This window comes from Taudactylus pleione, unplaced genomic scaffold (genome assembly GCF_031769625.1).
Source record: "Taudactylus pleione unplaced genomic scaffold, aTauple2 ptg000652l, whole genome shotgun sequence".
NCBI classification, from domain to species: domain Eukaryota; kingdom Metazoa; phylum Chordata; class Amphibia; order Anura; family Myobatrachidae; genus Taudactylus; species Taudactylus pleione.
Genome location: NW_028285054.1, coordinates 9,110,741 through 9,133,668, shown reverse-complemented (window position 1 = coordinate 9,133,668; position 22,928 = coordinate 9,110,741). Strand labels below are relative to the sequence as shown.

The 22,928-nt window shown below is 42.9% G+C and overlaps 1 protein-coding gene across 1 annotated transcript; it reads right to left on the bottom strand.

Annotated features, from left to right (window-relative positions):
- Positions 1-38: 38 nt before the first annotated feature.
- Positions 39-22,513, bottom strand: SAV1 (salvador family WW domain containing protein 1). The gene is made up of 5 exons (XM_088455272.1): positions 22,182-22,513; positions 14,024-14,470; positions 11,813-12,083; positions 10,340-10,495; positions 39-1,933 (listed from the first exon to the last, which is right to left on the bottom strand). Exons 1-5 carry the CDS (start codon positions 22,273-22,275, stop codon positions 1,732-1,734), a joined length of 1,170 nt encoding a protein of 389 aa, XP_088311398.1. The 5' UTR covers positions 22,276-22,513; the 3' UTR covers positions 39-1,731.
- Between the last annotated feature and the right edge of the window lie 415 nt (positions 22,514-22,928).

Here is a 22,928-nt window from a genome sequence, read left to right as displayed (position 1 = left end):
GTGTGCAGCTCTAGAGCTACTACACTATTGCTACGGAATACGTAGTATGTGTTGGGACATGTTCACATTGTGCATTGTACTCGTGATGTCCGTCCAGGTTCTGTGAATAGAACAAATACGCTAAAAGCAAATGGATTTTTGTCTGCATTGGAAAGAGACCACAGGTCTGAACATATAATATTATGATCTAATAATTCTGTGTGTGAGCTCCCTAAGGCAGACATTTCACTTTAGGTGGTAGTGGTAAAAATTTACACAATTGCCATTTACCAGAAGAGAAACATTCCGAGGAACCCCAATCATTCATATAATGTATAATGTAGCCAACCCCAACGTACTCTCACACAAATAGTGATACATATACACAGTAAAAATGGTATTAATAAAATTAGATGAAAATTGAGTAGTTTACGCAAAACACTGATCTACTAAAACACTATGAAACACAATATCCCTTGTTTGTATAGAGGTATACAGAGAGGATTTGTAGAAAAAGGCGTACATCATTTTAATAAAAAATTACATGCATTAGCTGAGGTATTAGAAGGAAATTCATTTGAATGTGTTTGTAGTGATATTTAATATTCACATTATCACAAGTATCTCGTTATGTACTAATAAGAATAGATAAAAAGAATACACTTTGTGTAAATTGTACTTGATACCCAACCGTTAAAAAACACTTGCATAGTAAATATTGCATAAATGTATATGCTACATTTCAGTCACAAGGTTGTGTGATGGTTATAATAAATATACATCATTTACATGGCTAATATATTTATGAGGGCATGGGGCTGATCTCTAAATTGTCATTTCCCTTGAAATTAGAACGCTGTTGCCCATGACTAGTACTGTATGCACTGCCAATGGCTTGAAATCCAATGGGAGCAGATATGTTATCCTCCGTATCATCAATAAACATCTCCTCACCAGTCCGCTGCCTCACATCAATTCATTTCCAGTTACATGAGGGAGAGCGGTTTCACCACAAGGTATATAAAACAGACGCAACAGGGCAGCACGTCTCTGATTCATATATAAAGATGGAAAATCTAAAGTCGTGCCTGCTCTAGTTCCATCGTTGGCCACTTTTCATTTACTGGTGTTTATGGTGGCCTTCGTAGGCCTGAAAACGTCAGGTGATGGGAAGATCTAAAAATATACAGAAGCGTTCCCTCTAGGCTGTTTTAGCGGGGTGCCGCTCCCTGCCTTTTCGGGCACGTGCCGGAGTGCCCTTTCTCTAGGTCCGGCGCCGGACCTACAGTGAACACTATACTGTATACAAGCCATTGCCCAAACAGACATTTTTGGGGGATCTTGGAAGCTGTGAAATCACAGGGGTCCTAGAGAGCACATAGCCCGGTATAGAGGCATAAGCCAATATTTATCACTGACAGACCATGGTTACACTCTTAAATAACATTTGAATACTCCAGAAAAACCTTTTGATCTATGAGCACAGTGTAAGCCATCCCAACAGAAACCAGGTAGCCAAATATGTTCTCTGTAGGAGGTTCTTTCACCAATGAGCCGGTCCAACCGCAGAAACGTTGGTCGGTTAGTCATTATCGTGGGCGTTCAATAGTTGATGTAAAGCTTCATTTCAATTGTCAAATTCCCTTGATAAAGAATATTTAGGGTTTATTAGAAAACAGTTGTTGTCTGCGTAAGCTTTCAAGGCACTGAGAACACAGGGGGGGTAACTTCCAGTCCTGAGGAAAGGGTTGATCAGAAGTTCTTGTTGTTGTGCTGGGCGTACCACTGCTGTCTCTGTTTGCGCATCTCCACCTCGGTGATAAGTGCCTGTCTATAGGCTTCATACAGTTTAACTATCCTCTCCAGTTCTTTCATAAAAAGTAGCTTGAGCATGCCCTGGTACGTGTCCAAATCCGCCAGCTGGAAGAGTTCCCACTTCAAGATGTGGTCATATCTGTTATCAGGAAGAAAAATGTATTCAGTCATTGCTTTGTGCATGGTGAGCTCACAGAACTGCTTCAATAAACATAAAAAAAAACAGGTCACGCACAGATTTGTCATTTAGACAACATCACAAGCATTATGGATCAAATATACCGGTGACTAGAAGGTCCTCCCTCGTTACCCTAATGACCAGCTGCAGGGATCACGGTTTGCGTGTTCTGGTTGATAACAGGTAGAACACAAGCATCAGAGGTGATGCCCACTGCTCTGTGAGAGCCCGTCAGCTGGGATAACCAGTAGAAACACATCATATAGGAACAACGATTTGGGCTCGGATGGAAAACACTTCAAGGTTTCTCCATCAAAGGTTGACGTTGACATTGACCTAATGCCCGTTGGGAAGCTGGATAGCGTGAGCACCTGCATACATATCCATCTTGTGTTTGCGCTGCCTACACTTCCGCTGACAGGGATTAGCAATGAGCAACCGCAGACTAGGACTAATCGATACGTCCAAGCCACGTACGCAGAAATTGGAACGGCAATTTATAGTACAAAGTAACCCTCGCCGTGCTGGCAGGACACAGATGTGGTTTTCATAATAAAACAGAAATAAAATGACAATTGTGAAAACGAGGGGAAAAGCACCAAAACAATTTGTATACAACTACATCAAGCTTACACGGATACTACAAGTAATGTTGGTCTCAAAATGACCGAAATAAATGGGTACCATTTAGCACTTACGACACTAAGTAGAAGAGCTAGGAATAAAGCTGCACCAACCACATAATGCAGGTTCATTCTGAAGCTGTAAACAGGTCTCCATTCTCCATACCATTATCTCTTACATTGATAAGGCATTTACTACTATGTAGCTGGTACTCAATGTATTTAGGAAAGCTGACTGTATACATTTGCACATTTTGTTACACTGAAACAACCACTGTCAATACCCAGGCTCCCCAACACACACACACACTATCCACACAACACTAAACCACACTTAATATGCATTAACAGCATCTGTTATAGCCATGTCAGACAACTCATGAATACTACTTAATCCAAACAAATAATAGTCCCTCCATCTGCCAATAATGATCGCTACACCAGTGTGGGGAAATGCAAAAAGTAAACTGACTACATAAATAAAATAAAATCAAAAAATAAAAAAACACATCACAAACAGTAAAAATCTAAATATGTGAACATAAAACAAAGTGCTGATGCATACATACAACAAATTATGTACACATCTTACTTTCAATCCATACTTCTGGCATGCCACGGACTGTAACAGACTTTAGTGCGCGATTAGCAAATAGCAAGCTTGTTCCTAAAATGCCATATGTAGATGGCAACTTCCACTACCACACATTATTCCTCCAAAATGCCAAAAGGTGTATAGAAACCACCATTGGCAATGCGAGGCACGTTGGTGCTGGTGTCTCCTTTACCCTGTGCCCTTATGGGCAGCAGCTTGTGGGCTATGCGTATGTGATGTATACAGTGGCCAACAAGTGGTAACATGAGGTTCTCTTTCTTACTTGGTTTATTGCTGCACAGGTTTGGACCCTTGGTGTGTATACTAGGTGTATTCCATCATTTCCTTAATATAATTATATTCGCATTAAGGGGCTAATTCAGGCCTGGACGCTAAGCTGCGCTCTCCCGCAGCCATCAGGGGGCGGATATGCAAATGCTGCGATCGCACAGCCAGGCTAAAGGATGCCCTCTGTGTCTTAGAGAGTGACGGCAGAGTGAACGCTTGCCCGTGTAGTGACGCCCACTTTTCTTTCTTAACACACGTCATCTCCAGGAAGTGTATGATTATTCAGTAACATTGAGAGCCATCGGAGCTGCTCTACCCTTAAGGTAGACCCTACCCCACCGCAAGCTGAAATACAACCAGATGATGTGTCCAATGACGCTGACATGCTAATTATGCACACCCAAAGAACGCTGTTTTGACACTCGGACACGCCTGCGTTCGCACATCCACTTCCCGTTTTCCCGGACCTTCCCCTGTTACCACTCACAAACGGCACTGTCACCCAAAGGAGCAGCCCTTCGAGCGAGCACTTCCCCATTGCACAGAATGATTTGCGCATGCATATTTTGCCGCATACACAGACAGGCGACAATCGCCCATAGCAAGTGAACGCGGCTTAGCGTCTGGGTCTGAATCGGCCCCTAAGTCCAGTGTTGCCACCTGCAAAGTGTGCTATTTTTTCTCATTATTGAGAAATGGTTCAAAAACGATTTTCCTCTTTGATGCTGATCATTTCCTCCGGTTATAAACAACTCTTACGGTCGGTACACACCTAAGAGATATATCTGCAAATTGACTGATCTGCAGACTGTGCAAAACATATGTTCTGCATACAGTCTGCATGATCTGTCGGGACTGACGTCATAACTTGGCAGGCATTCACATGTGCCCGCCCAGTTGAGCTATCCATCACCACTGGCCCATGCAGCAAGTGTACGGGCGGTCGGCTGACAGCCTGTACACAAAACACAATGCCCCAATATATCTGCAGATATACTGAGCATCAGCTGTGTAGCACAGCTGATGCAATAAGTCTGTGAACGAATTTGTATACAGACATATCCTCTGTACACACTGGCCGATGCACAAACGATATATATCGCCATTCGATCGAACGGTTGATATGTCGGCCAGTGCGTACCCAGCATTAGATATTCCATTTACTTTGTGGGAGTTTAGCTTCAGTCTAAAACTATTCAATGGTTTGCGCAGCCCTGATCAGCTTGCACTCTCCAGAGGTCCAAGCAGAAATCTGCATAAAGTAGGGCTTTGGGGCTGGTCCCTGGCGTGCCTTTACTGCAGCGCACCTGGCACTTAGCACAGGAGAAGCCTCTTAACGCTTGAAGTTATCCAGCTCACAGACCATACGCGAACTTCACGGATAATTCCATCCAAAGCTAAAATAATGTGCGTTTAGGTAGAGATCAATATAATGAAAAGATTAAGCGGGTATGCGCCACTTATGTCTGTACCGGCCACTTGCCAGCCTATATTGGACATTCTATGCAGGAGTCGTTGCCCTTTACCTGTAACCATCTCACTCAAATGACAGATTGTATTACTAACTGTCCATGTGCAGGGAACATGTGATTTTCATACCAAGATTCCAATCAATGTAATGGTGTCTTGTGCAACGCATCCACCAAGTTGTAGACAGTGGACCCAGGCTATATTGCAGTGAAAGTGTTGCCCTTGAACTAAAATGCAAGATTAGTGCAATAAGCAGAGAACTAAGGGGTCAGCTACACAGAATTACCCCAAGTCCCCTGCACAAAGTAGGCTTCTCATTAAGTTTGATTTTCAGGCTGTGGACAGAAGTCAACGTGTTGCTTGGAATGAGGTCCTGTAAGTACCAACTGAAGGCAATTACATTTTTATGCGGAAACTTACCGCAGGGACTAAAGGTGTATACACACGAGACAATATATTTGAACGATAACGATATTGTTCAACAATATATCGTTCTGTGTATGCGCAATGAATGACCAACGATGCGCGCTCCCGCTAGACGATAACGATATCGTCATCCGGGCATGCATGCAGGCCAACCTGGACGATAGCGTTCATTTTCCATATGGGAGAAGGATCGTTGATGATATCTATGGTGTGTGGATGAACAATATCGTTCATCCAGCACACCTGGAATTTCAAGGGAGATCGTTCAGCAATATCGTTCGCTGAACAGATGGTCCCGTGTGCACCCAGCATAAGTGTTGCCCAGGAGCTATTCAATTACTTTCCACCACCAGCCCTGAGGCTGCACTTACTGCAGATTTCTGCTCGCACCCTCCTGAAGTGTTAGTGGAAATCTGCATTAAATAGGGCACTCAGCCCCTGGGCTGCAGCTTAATAAGGCTAACCCTGGGCATTACCACAGGATAGAGTAGCTGTCAAATGAAGTAACTGAATAGCTCCCAGGCACTTAGGGTGGGAGCTAAATTCCTGCTTAAGAAGTTAATCCCCCCCCCCCCGACCTGCTTATAGGTGCCTTCTATATAATATAAAGGTAACTATCACATTTGTTTAGGGTCATTAGAAATTACATTTCTTTTTTTTAAATCAGTAATAATTAACTAGTTCCTGCATTCCCAATTACAAGTTCATCCAACACAGTACATGTCTCAGGTGTACACCCCATGCTGCCTGCTTCACACGTTTATCTGTGGTCATCATTTTAAACACGGAAAAGCTCCATTCCGCCGTCCTTCCATAAATATACATGTGACCGCCCAATAAGCAATTAGTGAACATTTCAAGGACAGAGAATGAATGCTATGGTTTCTGTGTCTTATTAGACAAGTAGGATCCACTCTCACACCATTCCAGCTTAGATTTCGGATAAGGAAGCTCATTTAGAGAAAGTGACTTTAATTACGTAAACCACCAGTAAGAGAGTATTTGTTTAACACAAAAGGCAAACAAGGGCCTGTTCTCCAGCGATCCCCAAACATGCTCCAGGCAATTCCTTCTCTGTTCTGTGTCCCAGAACGTCCTTGCAATGCATCATCTCCCCGGAGGACAGAACACACCTCTTAATACCCTTCCGGTAATTATACAAAATAACCAATATGATGGCTAACGTTTACTGTAATCAAGGTTACAAAAATGTCATGTTAATGTTGCTCCCTGGAATCGCTATATGTGCCGTCTCCCAATGTCTTTACGGCAGTAATAAGCAGCACTGGTTAGCGGGACCAAAATAATGCAGTCTACTGCGTTTTGGAATTCGGATCAACCATAAGGGTCCATACTGTGTATTAAGTCAGTACTGGGAGTACCAATAGTGCAGCTCTCACACTCTTGTGAAAAGTAGCAACACTGCATTTGCCTCCAGAACTGTTCATTAACATATTTATATACTTTTAGACTTGCTGTATGGCCTATCTGGATGCTTATCCTACTACCAAGTCGGTGAACCTGTCAGCTTAAACCACATACGTACAAAGCCAAATATGACAGAGCAAACATTTGGTGCCTGGACCCCACAACATTAGTGTAGTCCAGGGTTTCCCAAACACGGCCTTCGAGGAACCCTAACAATCCAGGATTTAAGGATGCCCATTCTTGTGCACAGATGGTGCAATCAAATTGACTGAGGTACGAATTACAGGTACACATCCACTAGGCGATTTTAATGAGCGATTGAATGATTACGACATCGTAATCACTCACTCATTAATCGTGCACTATAATGTCGGAAATGACCAGCGTAGGCCATTCCCGCTGGTCGTTTTCGACATCAATCATTGCCTGAACATGCCGGTCAATCTGCCGATAAGCACAGATTGGCCATGTTCAGGGATGAGGGAGGGTGTCTACACTGAACGACATATCGTAGGCACTACAGGGGATGAGGAACGACTGTACGATTACAATGTATTCGTACTGTCGTTACCTAGTGGATATGCATCTTTAGTCACCTGTGTTTAAACACTGATATGCTTAAAACCTTGACCATTAGGATGCCTTTAAGAACTGAGATTGGGCACCACTAGGGTAGTATGAGGATTGAAATATATTTGAATGCAGAGACCATCCCATCATAAAAGACCCCCGAAAGACCCGGATCAGATACTGCTCATGGTCAGTGGTCTTCTTGGACCTTTACACATGGGATAATTTACCCCATAATAATACAAAGAGTCTGTTCACATTATAATAATAATATATATATATATATATATATATATATATATATATATATATATATATATATATCTATCCACCAAGGGTGGATTGCACTGTACAGGGACAAAAAAAAAGTACATAAAACAAACCATACAGCGAAATAATATGGTGGTGAAGTGAGTGACTGGTAAAACAGTATAAAATCAATGACCCAGTGCCCACATTTGCTTAGAGCGCTGGAGACAGGGATAGTGCAGGGCCTTGCCCTTGAGCGCTTACATACTAGGGCCCACTAATGAGCAAAAATTAGGGAGCAGAAATAAGAAGAGAGGACATGGGCAGGAGTAAGGCTGTGTGGACGGCTGGTGGGCTTTGAAGACTGGGTGCATTTTCAGAGTTCATTTGAATCCATTCAGGCTGATAAAACAGTCTTATAGCGTGGGAGAGTGCGTTCCAGAGGAGGAGAGCAGCACGGGAGATGGCTTGGATGCAGGAGTAGGAGGATATAATCAGTAGAGTGCCAAGGCCACAATTAGAGGAACAGCGCAGAGAGAGGAGGGGAGTGTGCACAGATGTGAGGTCAGAGACATAGGAAGGAGAGGCGTAATGAAGTCCTTTTAGTGCTTTGATGAGGAGCTTAGACTGGATTCTACAAGGGAATGGGAGCCAGTGTAGGAGCTGAGAGGATAGGTTGAATCGGAGAGACAGGATGGAAGATAAACAAGCTGCAGCATTGAGCTTAGATGTAGGATAAGGTCAGGAGAGAGGACAAACCACCATGATTGTATTTACCTATAGGACAAACCACCATGACCTTCTAGGCAACATAAATAAAATCACTGCAAACAGAGTAATGTAAGTGAAACAATGCAAGTGTGCTCACACCTAATAAAATGAGGTTTGCTCTTAAAAGAATTTGTCACTAGAAAGGTGTCTGACTACCTGCCCTGGGGGAGGGGAGAGTCTGGAGGACACGGCCTGCAAATTGGAGCTCTAGCTACAAGTGAGATGACATTGCTTAGCTATGTGTCAATGACAACTCACACTGCGCCCTACCAAGAATATATGTAAGTGCTTCAGGGAAAATAGTGTAACTAGAAACTACTGCATTAAAAAAATAAAAAATAAAATAAATCAGAGGCATGTAAATATAATATATTCCAGGTTTTCCGATGCTTTTGTTTATCACTTACATTAGGTTGCATAAAATTGGATTTAAAATAAATAAATAAATGAAAAAAAAACCCTTATTCATTTGATTTAAATCAGTTTTTTTTTTTGGGGGGGGGGGGTGGGAGAATTTAAATAGGATTTTTTATTTTAAAAATATTTCTAAGTAAACGTTTAAAATGTTTGTTTATAAAAAAAAAAAAAAAAAAAACCTGTTTAAATCAAATAAATCGTTTTTGTTTTTTGTTTTTTTGAGAAATCCAATTTTATCCAGCCCTGCTTACATATATGGTTAATATATGGTTTAGCATTGTAGAGATAACGTTATCTCAATGTCTGACAATTACACAGCTTTGTAGTGTAAGAGTTACTTTCTATGCGAGTCCTGTCATGTGATCAGCGCATCTACTTGAAATTGTACCTCTTCATATAGGTACATGTACGTCAGAATTTAAATGAAAACACCGCTGAGAAGCTGTTTAAAAAGCCACAATCCTTCCAAGTGCAACAAAATAATAAAGCTCTCATTATATGGGGTGATGATCAAGAGAGAGTCAAGAGGGGGGGGGGACCGGAGCAGCCGGCGAGATGTGGAGGGGGACCGGAGCAGCCGGCGAGATGTGGAGGGGGACCGGAGCAGCCGGCGAGATGTGGAGGGGGACCGGAGCAGCCGGCGAGATGTGGAGGGGGACCGGAGCTGCCGGCGAGGTGTGGAGGGGGACCGGAGCTGCCGGCGAGGTGTGGAGGGGGACCGGAGCTGCCGGCGAGGTGTGGAGGGGGACCGGAGCTGCCGGCGAGGTGTGGAGGGGGACCGGAGCTGCCGGCGAGGTGTGGAGGGGGACCGGAGCTGCCGGCGAGGTGTGGAGGGGGACCGGAGCTGCCGGCGAGGTGTGGAGGGGGACCGGAGCTGCCGGCGAGATGTGGAGGGGGGGGGGGGCGGTTTACCAGAGCTGCCGGTGAGATAAGGAGGTGAGTTATACCTTGATAAAAATAGTTCTTTGATTAACAGACATCACAATGTGCAAGCCAGGGGTGGAGTTAATATATTTAATGTAAAGAACTGAATTGTACCTAATCCAGGAAGAGGTTCCAAGAGGTACATAGAATATTTAAAAAATGTACGCGGTGCTGATAGAACTATTAAATTCACTCACATAACTAGACATTTTTCCGTGACTCTCTCACCCACGGGGCAGTATCAATGGCCTGCCAATGCCTCAAATCCCCAGTCCAACTCACAGAGGTTTAGGTCAATGATCAGCGTAAGGCTTCAGGGTCACGGCAGAGCTCTCACCTCCTGTAGAGGACAGGTGAGCATTCCATGCTCATCAGCCATGTGTACTATACCATGCCATGCTATCCAGCCAACAAGGGTGGAGGAAACTAGAGATCTATCTTTTTTATAAAGGATAACCTAGAAGAATAATGTGCATTTTACACAATACAATAGCTACATCATGCTATGGAGTGGTTGTTTCTGCTATTAAATCAATGTATTCTTTATTGCCCAACTTCAATATTACCAAATAAAATAAATAAATAAAAAGCACAGCAACAACTCACTTCACAGGGGCCCTGGCATACACCTGAAGCCAGTCTGGGATCTCCGCTGTATGGTATGGATTGGCAGGCACCAGGAGCGCTTGGCTTCTCTCCACTTGCTGCGGCTGATAAGTTACTGGAGGGGGGAGTGGAGGGGGCTGGTCATAACGGGGAACACTGCAGGAGAAATAACAAGGCTGGAGTGAGCAGGCCTAGCTAACGTGCTACCCAGTTACTCTTCATATGTGACATTAAACTCTTGTAACCATTACTGATCACCATACAACAGTTTCATTAACAAGTTCATGTTACCTACATACTGTAGCTGCAGACTTTTTTGGGGGGGGCTGACTGACCATATTCTTCAGGGTATTATTACAATACAGGTTGAGTCTCCCATATCCAAAATGCTTGGGACCAGGGGTATTTTGGATATCGGAATATTCCGTATTTTGGAATATTTGCATAAAATTAAATATCTTTGGAATGGGACCCAAATCTAAACACAGAACGCATTTATGCTTTATATACACCTTATACACATAACCCAAAGATCATTTTATACAATATTTTTTATAATTTTGTGCATTAAAAAAGTTTGTGTACATACATGAGATTCATTTAGGTTTCATATACAGCTTATACACACAGCCTGAAGGTTATTTTATACTATATTTTTAATAACTTGTGCTTTAAACAAGTGTTTACATTGAACCATCAGAAAGCAAAGGTTTCACTTTCTCAGTCATGCTAAAAACATTCCGTATTTCGGAATATTTGGATATGGGAGACTCAGCCTGTAATAGATCAGACAGGGGCACGAGACCACCTGCCTCAGGTCTCAGTGAAGTCAATAAGACCTAGTGAAGTGACGAGCTGCATTCCCAGCATGACAGCCTCCACTGTCCCGCACCATGTGGTTTGTGGATGCATCTTCTCTGTTTTCACAATGCTCCAGTGGGGAGTGTACACATGTATGGGCGATTTAGAATTGTACACAAATCAAGGCTCATCTCCACTTACAGCTAATGGGGCGTAACTGGACTGCAACTGGGCATTTACACACAATTGCTGTCTATATTCAGGGTTGTACATACATTTAAATCCGCCTGTATGCAGACATATCTTTTGCCGCAGATAGGCCTGGTGCAAGTGCCCACTGATGACGGTTATAAAACCAAGCGTATGGATAGAAGCATACCACAGAGGTGTGTAATACAGGCGAATATCCACATTTAGTTCCGTGTGCATAATAAGGAATTATGGCTGATTTGCATTCACCTCCACGTTAGTCCCTATTCCCATTCATTCCTAGCGAATCAACAAGCAGTATTCCCACAAATCGTCCAATATTAATAACAACTGTGTGGGCCGAGTAGCGGCATCATCCCATAAAAGATTACATCAATTAATAAAAATAATGTACCTGGAGACTAGGGCTGCGAGAAAGATCATGTATAACTCTATATGTGGATGTATTTAGAAAAGATTTACCTTGGAGCACACGGATGCTTGTATTGCGCTCTTTTATTAATGTGATCCACGTAATAGACGCCAAACTCCGCAGACTCCACGCGTTCCCAGCCAGGGGGTAGTCCTTCCCTCTCCAGGGGATGACTCCAATGCGTGGTGTTGGTATTGTGATCAATGTAGTACTTCCGCCCCCTTATAGTCCAGTCCACCGACCAGCCGCCAGGAAGGGGCATATCTTCCGAGCTATGATTTGTCAAGTTCCCTAATGAGGTAGCTGCGACCCGTCCTATTCCTGCACCAGAAATAAAGCAAAAATAACTGATGACTAAAGCGCAGAGTTCTGTGTGCAGAGAGTACAACGACGAGAACATTCAGCAACAAACACTCCCCCAAGTATGGTTTATATGAAGCGATATTCTAGTCACACTCAGCTACAATAATGCAGGACAAGGAGGATGAACAGCCTGAGAGGTTCATTCACCCGACCAGCAGTTTATAACATACACCAGAGAATGTAAAAGAGTTACAGACCCCTCCCATAGGAATCCGATTCTTGTAAGGTTCACTTCATACCAGAGAGGATGAGCACATCTCTGTTGATTTTGGAGCACAGTCAGATTTAAAAGGTTACATTAAAAAAGGGCCCCTAAAATCTAATCTACAAAACTGATCCAACACGAAAAGGCATCGTGTAACACTAATGGTACCAATGCAAAACTCCCATAACTTGATGGAAATTAAAGGGGTTCTTCACACAGACTGGGGGTCATCTATGTACTGCCTAGGGGCACCTGTCAAGTTTTATAGTAATAAAATTAATTCATGGCTTTTTTTTTTTCCCAAACAGTGTTCTTGTACAGTACTTTAAAGTAAATAACTTTATAAATGCTTAAAATAAGTTTTAGCCAATAGTGATCTCACCCTAAGGACACCCGCCCAAACAGACAAATGCTGATTCCATTTCTTGCCTAAGACCGCTCTTATGGTCACCAGGAACTGAAGGATTTGGGTTTCATCTAAAAACGTATTTAATATATTTGCTGTTCCGGAATAAAATGCAAATTCCTTATATAAAACTAAAAAGGGCGCTCTACATGTTGGCACCCCTAAGACAAATACATACTGTAACCTGGCGTGCTAATGAAAAGCAGTCCGGTCCCCTCTTATACGCAACTTTATATTTACACTGGGAAAAAAAAAAGTGAAGGGAAACATATCAAAGACTGCGTGAGGGAGTGGTGGGGTGGAAATTAAAAGAAAGCTGAAGATTAAAGGATAATAACTTCTACTTGGGGCGGTAGTCACTTCATACATCCCGTTCTTGGAGTGGGATCTGTCAGGCTGCAGGGCACATGTAAAAGAGATTAGGACGTTTACAAAGGAGGGGCACTGACACCCTCCAGGCCAAACAGAAAACTGAGCCCCCCCGAAAGTGGAGTGGGACAGGGAAATCCATGTGGATCCAGCGAGCAGAATATGGAGCCTAAGTTGTGGCTAGGAGGCGTTATTTAATGCAAGCATTATAACAGCTAAAAGCACCCACCAAATGCGACCTTACAGTATACTTCAATCTGCAAATTATGATCAGCCAACTTCATTTGCTTTATTATTAATTTATACATGGACACATTTGTCAGAAGTCATTTAAACTACTAGTGTGTTTTTGGTTTGTGGGAGAAAACCCATGTTAGAGAAAACATACAAACTCCACATAGATAAATCCCTTGTTGTAACCGAACCCTGAGAGTCTGCAATGCTAAGCACTGTGCCACCGTGCAGCCTGTGTACAGATTTGAAACCTCAATGTCACCTCTCAGTTCTGCCTTTCTTGTTAAATAACCTTCTCCAACAATTACATTCATGGCCCTTTCCTACAAGGTTGCCACCACAGTAGATCAGAAGTTTTATTAGTCACTGACTAAAAAAGGTAAAAACAGACTAACAACTGCAAAGGTTAACATGATATGACATCACTGGTTACCTACGAGGCCACACACCATTCACATTTATAAACGTAGAATTACTCATCAATAGTGGACACTACCTAATCATATAAGGTAACAGTCCCTTTGTGGAATGAACCCAATACTTCGAAGAATCAGCCTATGAATTCACTTGGAGCTTGTGAGATCAGAGGCATTAATGACAAACACTGGCTCAGCCCACAAAATGGCATCCTCCACTGTGTGTGACAGGTAGATTTTAATGCCCAAACAGGTGCTTTTCACTTACCTGTAGGATGTCGGCCCTGCCCATGCAGAATCCTCTGTACGTGATCGCCCCCATGTTCATAAAACCTATACTCTTCATGTGCACGTTCCCCGAGTTGTTTTCGCCTTTGCCCATCGTAGTGCTGGTCTGAGCAGAAATACCTTGGGTTTGCATCTCCATTCTCCATAACAGAATTTGGTTCTGTTAGAAAGGACTGAGAAGAGGAACCGTACTCCCTGGGCACGTCGCCCAGCCCCCGAACTAAATAGGAGGGGGCAGAAAGTCTGTTACTCTCCCTGCGTAAAATCTCCATGGGAGGTCTTTGAACTGGAGTCCGCAAAAAACTGTGGTTTCGAGGAGCCACCCCGTCCCCTGCAGGGCTGTACGGAGAAGGAGCAGGATCTGCTGGGCAGATATCAGTCCGTCGGGGGATGGTTGGGCCATGGCGGATAAAAGAAGGCATAAGATCTGAAATAAAAAGTACAAATCGTAGGAATTTAACAAACACTTTTCAAAAATGTTTATAAAACTAGACCGCCAGACACAAACCAATATAAAAGGAAAAACTCATTCCAGCTGGTGATTAGAGGATGAGCTTCATTACCAGGTCACAAATAAGCCAATAAAATCACACAATTTCTCCACGAAGCACACTAAATAAATCCCAAGCATTCTCTTTAATAGAATAACCGTCAATTATCACTATTGACACCACCGTTCAGCCATGACTCATCTCTGCACCAGAGGTACACAACCCGCCAATTGGGACCCCAAGTGCACACACATACATATACACGCATCATATATTTTTTTTCTTATTTAGAGACATTGTGGCTGATTCAATTAGCTACACGAGCACCAGAAAGGCTTTAGGTGGTTTTGTGGGATAGGTTTTCAGTGGCTAAAATGTGTGTGTAAGTATGACCAGAAATCAGCTACTGTACTAGATAGATAATTGTATCAACCTCATTTTATACCGCATCGCAGCATAGATGAAAAAATACACTGATGGAGCAAAAGGTGAACGGGTGGACAACACACAGAGCTAAATTAAAGACAATCTCAGGGGTAAGGGGAAGAGAAGATGGATTGATCCCACCAAGTTTTCAAGACTGCCCGGTGGTTCTAAGACACTTGGGATCCTTAAGCCGCATATACACTTGCCAATGCCGACCAACGATGTGGGGGAGGGAGGGGGGGGGGGTGGGGGGTGGTTAGGTTGAAATGAATTTAGAGGAGCAAGATATTTCTGCAATTAAATGCAGTACATAACTTCTGGACGTAAGGCTCTGCATAACCAACCATATCTGTGCAATCAACTAGCAGTTTTGAAGGCAAAAAGGGACAAAATCAATTGTCACAATATTCTAAATGAGACTATTCGAACAGGAGCTTTCATCTGTATTGTTAACTAGAAATTAGAAAACCTTTGATTTAAAAAAAAAAATAAAAAAATACATAATGGGAGTAACCGTGGCCTATTTCTACATAATCACATCATACAGCAGCCACTTAATTCCTGATTGCACAGAGCCACAATAACCAGGCACAAACATTACCAATCCTAGGGATCATTTTCATTTTTTGTGGCTTCTTCTACTATTACTAAATATAAATTTGAAGAAATGCTTTGCACAAAATCTAACATTCCTACAAATAATACACATAAGCACTAAACCTCCATCTTACACACATAATTGCCCCAAATACTGTACATAAAAGAGCATTTCCGGTTGCGATCCCTTTTAATATGTGAAACTATCATATAAACAGTCACCAATTGATCGCACTCTTGACCAGATTTAGTTTTGTTGAAAAAAAAATGCAATGTCTGTATTTTTCATGCCTATTTGAAGATTTTATAAAAACAGAATACATAAAAAACCGGTAACCAACAAGTTTAGTTTATACTTAAAAGTGACCCGGCAATCCAACCCAGGTAATTAGTAGGGTTTAACACGGGCGTAGCCAGTGAAACCCTGCTGTGAGAACAGCGCACTCCGGGTCACAATGACCTGGAGTGCGCTGCTAGCCGGCGGATTGGTCCGGCTTCAGTGGCGCTTGGAGATGACGTCATCTCCAAGCGACCACTTTCACTCCGGAAAAGCCAGGTCTATGCAGATCCGACTCCGGTGTGAGCGGTGCCGACTCGGGAATATCCCGAGTCGTCTCCGGCAAAATTCCGGGTCTGATCCGGATAGGAACTTTGTTCCAACTCCGGGTCAGACCCGGAATTTAGGTGGGAAAGGGGTATAAGTGAATTACAAAAGATACTGGACCTGTGTGAATCTGTTAAATTGGAGGCACCCTGCAGCAGTAAAAAGAGGTATGCCAGCCCCAAAAAACACATGGAAATAAATGAATGAATACTGCGCTGGTGTGTCCCTGTCAGAAACAACAATCAATTACATCAAAATAGATATCACATATATTTAATAAAAATAGCATAAACACATACATAAAAACGCTAGACAATAACAATGAGATTATACCTCAAAATACCTAATAGTGTATTGATGGCTAATATTATTGACACATTATCAAATGATAGATGTGTAAACCACAATGGTATCCCATGGAGGTTTTGAAATAGCAATGTCCCATATGCAAATAAATGCTAATCACGAATTGACAGCCGTGATAATACAAGAAATCCAGCACTTGATATAGGTAAACAATACATATGGTTGGAACAGTCCTGTCAATAATATTAGCCATCAATAAACTATTAGGTATTTTGAGGTATAATCTCATTGCTATTGTCTAGCGTTTTTATGTATGTATTTATTCTATTTTTATTAAATATATGTGATATCCATTATTGATGTAATTGATTGTGGTCTCTGACAGGGGCACACCAGCGCAGTATTCATGCATGTAACTGAATTTACAGCAGTTGAGGTTCATATGACAGCACACTTTCAGTCTGACAGACCAAAATTTTCACCCAGCTAAGATCCCAATCTTGTGCAATAGCAGCGATTCTTTCTAAAACTTATTTTAAACTGGACACAGTAGTTCTTATCAGTTTAGACTATGCACATGAGCAAATCAATGGCTGAATTAATACCTGGTCCTCCCAGAGATGAATTGCTGTTCGCAGTTACATTACATGGGAAATTACTGTATATGTATATAACTGCTTTACACTATAATAGCAAGCGATGATTAATTGTTCACAAACAACTAAAATGTTAAAGAGTTTACACAGTGATACATTTAGTACATGGTATGGACCCATGGGGGCTAGTAGCACGTGTGCTAGGAATACTTTACAGCTTGTTTAACTGACTGACGGCTTCTCTGATACAGTCTCTGAGGTCAGCCTTTCTAGGGGAGGGGAGATTGTAAACGTAAGAGGATTCTGGACACTGGCAATACAAAGGATACAGTAAAGGCAGAAAAAAAAGAAATGTTTGCAGATGTGCTTATTCCACAGGAAAATAAAGAGCAAGGTTTGCAAACAGATAAAGAGCAAAAATAAAACGGGAAAAATAACGAGACACAACCTTTCCATTCTGCTAAAATTGTTCTCACTAACAAGTGTCATTGCCAACAACCTGGGGCTTTGTTTATTCTAATTAAATGAGACCCGCTTGGTGTACACTACATGATGGAAAACTTCCTTTCTATAAAGCTTGTGTACATAGTACATAGTCTAACAAGCTTGCAAAGGCCTTGGGTGCAAAAAGTTAAAAGCGGTACATGCAATTGGGGATACAGAATAATCATAAAGGAGTGAATGCATTTAGGTGAGAGCAGGGCAGAGTGCTATTGCATAGGTGTGAAAACACAGGCAAATGGCACCTCACCTCCCCCCCCATCTCCCCCCCCCCCATCTCACCCTTATGGAGCTGAGGACAGAAATCTCCAGTGCTACATATGCACCCTACTCACCCCTAAATGAATTGACCCCAAGTAAAGGCATGTAAAAAAAAAGGTACATTACATTTCAAGATCTACAATATAAATGACAGAAAAGACGCAGGAGTAACCAATGATAAAATAAATTAAGTATATGGCGTTTCACCGATACTAAACGGTACAGGAACAAAGGACCTACCCGTAGGTATAGAGGAGCCCTCATCACCAGTAGCATATATATGCCAACTGGACCATTTAACTGAAGGAGAAAAGGCCGAGACAGGCACTATATTGTTGTTTTATTTTTTTAAATGGTCACAGCCAGATTGTAAAGAGCCGTCTCAATTTAGAACATACAGCAGTGCAAGCGAAGTTAATGGTAGTATGTCTAGTCATATGTTAATCTTGTATGTCTATGGAGGAATATCAAGTTTTGCTTTTTGTTTGGATTACATAGAGAAAACCATTACAGGTTTTTAAAAGTTACAACAAGAACCCATCTGTTAAACTGCCCTGGATTAGATACACAGTTCTCCCAATCTGTTCCATCGCCCCTGTCATCTGAGTTGCATTGGTTAGTGTGTATTATTACAGTGTATTATTCCATCCAATATCTTTTCACTTGTTTCAGTAATGAGTGACCCGGGCAATTATCTACTGTCACATATTGTTACGGCTATTTTGCTGCTTACACCAAGTGAAGCACGGCTAATTACATACATACTATTCTGGTTGTTTAAAACTGAGAAGGAAGGAAGACGTTCTGTACCAACATTCACAATGACGCATAGTGTCACTGGCTCCTAGTAAATAAGCCTCTGCTGACTCAATTACACTTTCAAATACTTGCTAGGATAGATTGGGGCCATAGAGCTAGTAGTTTATTGCTACTCACAATATTCTGGCGTGTGTATGACGACAACATTATGTTAATGCATATGCTAACAAAATTGATAATATTATAGATCGGTCACATATAATAACAGCAGTCACTGGCCCTCTTCAAGCCATTATTGACCAAAGCACTTTACTCCATTCAGCTTTCAGTCCCAGCAGCAGGAAGGCGGATAATAGCCACTTCTAAACCTGCCAAAAGACATTGCAGGGAGCCTAGCTATAGTTGAAATTGCTATCGCCAGAGACCATTATTACATTGATATGAAGCAGATGTTATAATGATATGAGAACTTTAACAGTAGATCAACTAGTACTTTAGTATTAGGGGCCCTTTAAAAATAGACTGAAGAAATATAGATATCACAGCAATATCTTGGTTAAAGTATTGGCATGACTGACTTTTCATATTGGACCCTTATGAAAATAAAGACTTGTGACATTCATACTTAGTGCTCAATCCAATTAGGTGCGAGTTGCCGTTTTCTCTTCGAATTCGCACAGCAAATTCATTTTGCAACCCAATTAGCAACTCGCACTGAACCAGTCCCTAAGGATGAGAGATGGAAAGGAAAATCTTTATTTTTAGGTTAAAATGTTGGGACATCAGGCTGAACCCCTTGAACATCCCACCCCCGCCAATTACTAATTAGGCAATTGGAAGTTTCCAATGAGATTAATCAGTCCAATAATGACGTGTCAATTTTTGGGATAAAAAATAAATTAATTTAAAATTTGGCCTCAAATTACCCCATAATCAACTTTTTCGTTAGTTTAGACACCCCAAATTTGATTACAGTATTTTTATTGAAAAATATTTTTTTACTTTTTATCATTTGTTTACAATTTTTCAGAGTGCTCTCAAAGTTTTTTTTTTCCTACGTTGCATTTTTTTTTTTTTTTTTGTTTGAGAAAAAAAAAAAAAAAAGAATTGCTTTTAATAATAATTTTATTTTATTTATTTTTTTTAAACACAAATCAGCCATTTGACACCATTTAAAAAAACTTCACTACTTTCCTAATGCCCACAATCACCATTCTATACGGTCCTGCAGATTTCCCCTAACTCTCAGCGCCTCCGGTCTGTACCGAGACTGGAGGTATGACTGCCAATCCACTGGTCACTGCAAGCGAAGACCCGCCTTACCTGTCCCCCTTGCATCCGGGCTGCAGTCTGGGTCCGTCTGCGGAGTCAGCTAGCGAGGAAGCCCTCCGGGATGCCCGCCGAAATGCCCAGCCGAAACTGGCGTTGCGGCGTCCTGAGGTGTGACGGAGCGGCAGCGCAGATGTCCTGTGGACAGTCTGCTGCTGCGCGCTCAGCAGGAAAAAGGTAAAATAAACAAATCATGAAATAAAAAGGTATTTGGGCTGCCTAAGCAGCCCACTGCATAATGGTGAACCAACTCCAGCCGGGCACAGACGAAACTGAGGTGCCTCTGGCTCTATGTATAGCGGGTTGGACCAGTGCATCCTGGGAGCTGAAAGCTTTACCTGTGTGGTGCCCGGCCCTCAACCACCACCTACACCCCAAGGTCTCCCTATGGACCCTGAAAAAATTATCAATTTGGGGGGATCCAGGATGGTCTCCCTATTTCTCTCATTTCACATTTGGCAGTCAATTCGCAAAACCCCAATGCAAGTACTGCAAATTGGCATTTTTAATTAGATAGGAAAGTTTTTGGGTGCAAGCATTCGTGCGAAGTCTGCGAGTTTCATGAAAAACTTGCTACTCGCAATTCGCACCTAATTGGATTGACCCCTTAGATTTGTAAAATACCCCATAAAACAAAAGGGGTGGTCCATCGTCAGACGTCCCGCTACTTCTTATTAGCACCCCTCAGTATATTTAAAGTTCTTCCTCCCCTGATTTCTGCACAGAGGAAATTAGGCTTTTTCAGCTGCTGTCATCATGTCAACATCCAAGTCCTGCCCATTAAGCTACTTATACTGGTGAGATACAAGCATTATATCATGCAGAAGGACAGGTTTATCTCTGCTAGCTGGGGTACTTCAGGCTCCTGCAGAACAATAGGTTTTGTATACAAGTGGAAAATTGCAGCACTTAGAATTGCTGGGCTACCATCATCCTTTAAATATTTTAAATTGTAGGTTAACTCACTGCCTTATCCACAATGGAAGGCTGGATGTGCTTCCAAAATCACCTCTCCATGCAGCTGAACAATTTAATCACTAAAATAAATGTAGTTTTCAGGTGTCTACTTGTTTGGAGAAAAGTTATAGTTTAAAATATCTCAATTTGTTAATAAAAAAAATTAAGATTTTCTTTTCTAAAGCAAAAGGTTTTGTGCATCATGACAAAGTTTTCAGAAAGAATATTATATATATAAAAAAACAAATCTGTCCTGAGCACAATACACAATTCCTTTGTGTGTGTGAATGGTGTGTTTGTGCATTTCTCCATGTCAGTAGCACCTGAAATACACAGATGAGCATTGTTATGTAGTGTGGAGTCCTCTCTGACGTGCAGCAATAATTCATGAGACCCAATGTGTATGTATATGACCAGACAAGACTGTCTCCATAACCCTAATGGTTCCTGACCTGACTCACCACCTTACTTTCGAGACCCCAATCTGATTCACAGTTGCCCTGGGAGCTTACTGACCCTCTTAATCCTAGATACAGATAGTCTCATTCACCTGGAGACCCTCACTCCCAGACCAGTGAGACACACATAACCTGCTTATCCTGAAGGCCAATAATGTCCCTTGCTCTGTGGTTTAATGCAGTTATTCTCCCACATACTAATACCTGTCCTTACACTCTCCCAGCCAGGAGACCCCCTCTTTTTCCTCATGGAGCAGCTATATTCCCTGACCCTAGAGACAACTGGTTCCACTCTCACCCTCACAGGTCCCTATACTGACTCTTCCTCCTCTTGGAGACTCCTGTTTCTACTTTCCCCTGGAGACCCCTCTCAGACTCTAGTGACCCCTGCCCCTACTCGCTCTCTGACCCTGGAGACCACTGCCCCTACACTCTCACTCTAGGGACCCCTGCCCCTACTCTCTCTCTGACCCTGGAGACCCCTGCCCCTACTCTCTCTGACCCTGGAGACCACTGCCCCTACTCTCTCTATGACCCTGGAGACCACTGCCCCTACTCTCTCTCACTCTAGGACCCCTGCCCCTACTCTCTCTCACTGGAGACCCCTGCCCCTACTCTCTCTATGACCCTGGAGAGAACTGCCCCTACTCTATCACTCTGGCGAACCCTGCCCCTACACTCACCCGGGAGACCCCTTTTCCCTACTCTCTCTCACACACACACACCCGGGAGACCCCTTGTCTCCTGCCCCTATTCACTCTCACCCCTCTCCCTGAACTCCTGCCCCTACTCTCTTCCCTGCCAGGTCACGCCCTCCCCGGGGAGAGCCCATGGTAGCGATAGGTACACTTACTGCGCAGCAGCGGGGAGGTCTCCTTCCTCACGTACTTGCCCTGCACCTCGGCCGGTTTGGAAAGTTCTTTCTTGGTTTTCTTCCTGGATAACATTTCTCCGCTATGCGGCGGCGGCGAGTCCCCGGCTCATGGTGTCCGCTCTCCGGCTGAGGAGGAGTGACATGTCCCCCATCACCCCCCGGGCTCCCTCTGTCGGCGGCACAGGGAACATCGGCCTCGCTCGCTCGCACGGGAGGAGGCCGGCGCGTGTTCGCGAGGGATAGGCGGGGCCCCGGGGACATGGCATCACGTGACACGGCAGCACCGGGGGGCGGGGTGGAGGAGGGCTGCGCGCGGCTCTCCCCATACTTCTCTCGTTCGAAGTGACGTCATATACCTTCCCTCGCCCCTTATTGGACATCGGACGGATGGCAAGGGTGACTGGTTATTGCTTGGAGGACGTCCCTGGTGTTCTCGTACATGTGGTTTTGTGGTTATGTTTGCAAGTGCCGGCAGGTGGCGCTGTTTCATGGGAGATCAGTGACGTCACTGGAATTGAGATACATTTTATCGTCATTACCATACTCGTACCCGGCAGGGCTACTGTAGCAGCACTTTTTTATTTTTATTCATTTATTTATAATTTTTTCATTCTTATAACATTCCAGAATAAAATGCAAAAATAAAATAAAATAAAAAAAATAATTTCACTGGGTAACAAACCCGGCAAATTACTAGCACTTATGTCTAAATCACGAACAAAAAAA

Coding starts and splice junctions, on each gene's coding strand:
- SAV1 (XM_088455272.1), bottom strand. CDS start 22,275: ATGTTATCCAGGAAGAAAACCAAGAAAGAACTTTCCAAACCGGCCGAG. Junction 12,084..14,023: donor GCAGGGCCGACATCCTACAG/GTAAGTGAAAAG, acceptor TTTCTGGTGCAG/GAATAGGACGGGTCGCAGCT. Junction 10,496..11,812: donor AAGCATCCGTGTGCTCCAAG/GTAAATCTTTTC, acceptor TTTCTCCTGCAG/TGTTCCCCGTTATGACCAGC.